Genomic DNA, 1,648 nt, shown 5'->3' on the forward strand with positions numbered 1-1,648 from the left:
GGGGAGGGGCCTGGCCTTCGGGCCATGGCAGTAGTTCCCTAGCCCTTCTCTACGTCGGCAATACATATTCTGACCAACCATTGTGCCTCCTCTTATCTTTAGGGAGGTCGTGCGGGGCTACATCAGTACATGTCATTACTGTGTCCAAAGTCACAAATCTCATAAAGTCTTCAGGAGAGACTCAAAGTTAAAGCAGGGTTAGAGATAAGAGAGTAAAATCCAAACAAACAGCAAAATAACACATAAAACGCCTTGTTGACTGGTTAAAAAAGATGCCCATTGACATATGATGGAAAAGACATCAGGCTTGAACGACCTGAAACCCTCCTTTATAGAGGCATCGACGATGCTCTCACTTCAACGAAATGAGCACGAACGAAGTTATTTCTGTCTGGAGGTATGATTTACTAAACTATATGCTTACTTCCGCCTCATCAGTCTGACAATCATGGTTTGAAATAAAGTAGTATTTTAGAACGATAGTATGAGTTACAAGAGACCTCCGAAGCACATGCCAAAGCACTTACTGATAAAGGGAGGGAGATCATGGAGCAGTTTTTGAGCTTTTGAAAGAGAATGCCATAACAATAATTTTAGCAAAGGAGCTTGATTGAAGGCTTTGCCATGGTTGGGAGCATAGCAAAAATAAGCATCGGTAACCTGACCTAATTGCATCAGATTAGAAGACCACAGCATTAGTAGCAGCTGGCTACCTTAAGTGATGTAGTGATATCCCTTACCCTTTACTAGACAAGTTAGAAAAGTTATGGGAACTTCACTGCAATGAAACCCATCGGAGCCATCTGGCCACTCACCGCAGTGCTGCCTCGTTGGAAGGGCCCAATTCGAAGTCTCCTCCACCTCCTCTTCTTCTATCCAGTCTTCCACGGATTCCGTAGACTATGACAGAGAAAATAAACAAATAGATTTTAGAAAAATAAGCCTTTAGGTGTAACATTAGCGACTTGGCTTCAATGGGCATTATGTTGGAATTCATTTTCCCTCAACTAACCGGTTTAGAAGATCAGTGCTTGTAATAAAAAATTTTTCTGGCTGCGCCTATCACTACCTCTTTTGAAGTCCATGCTTTACAGGAAATTACCGCACACATTTTGGTGCTCTCTTTCATCCTCAGAAATACTGTAGTAACTGATAAAATCCAGATTAGCCCCTTTGATATTATCCACTCGGTACAGGCTTTGATATTCTAAAAATCCATTTTTACTCAACTTGATAACCCAATCATAACACAGAATTGTAGAATAAGGTCCAGAGCCGAAAAAGCAAATGTTGCTGGTAAATAAAATTTGTTTTAGAGGCACCTAACGGTTTCCCTCCTTTTTTAACAGACCGTTAAAAACCTTAACTCCTGATGCCTTGCGTTAGATCGGCTGTAACGCAGAAATTCTTCCACCTAAATGAATGACTATCCAGCAGTCAAAGGTAAGCGCTTTTGAAGATAAATGAAGGCAGAGGTAATCAGATTAGACACACTTTAGGGAACAGTTTGAACAACTTTTCAGAGGATTAAAAAATTAACACTTCAAACGCGATAATGTTTCAAACATTAGACTACAAGTTTGGGTAAAAAAATAAGTTGTTCTTAAATGATAGAGGGCTTGTCAATTTGGCAACAGAAAAAAACGCG

At 40.4% G+C, this 1,648-nt stretch overlaps 1 protein-coding gene across 1 annotated transcript in view; it reads right to left on the bottom strand. All coding sequences in view use genetic code 11, as the record gives it.

Annotated features, from left to right (window-relative positions):
- EGR_01919 (Centrosomal protein) overlaps nucleotides 1–1,648 on the bottom strand; it is a gene marked incomplete at both ends in the record, with an annotated part of 19,068 nt that overhangs the window by 2,196 nt on the left and 15,224 nt on the right. Inside the window, one exon of the mRNA XM_024491168.1 lies at nucleotides 741–900. Coding sequence (XP_024354311.1) covers nucleotides 741–900 — 160 coding nt within the window. The remainder of the gene's footprint in view (nucleotides 1–740; nucleotides 901–1,648) is intronic.

Source organism: Echinococcus granulosus, assembly GCF_000524195.1.
Source record: "Echinococcus granulosus chromosome Unknown EG_S00008, whole genome shotgun sequence".
In the NCBI taxonomy this organism is placed as follows: Eukaryota; Metazoa; Platyhelminthes; class Cestoda; order Cyclophyllidea; family Taeniidae; genus Echinococcus; species Echinococcus granulosus.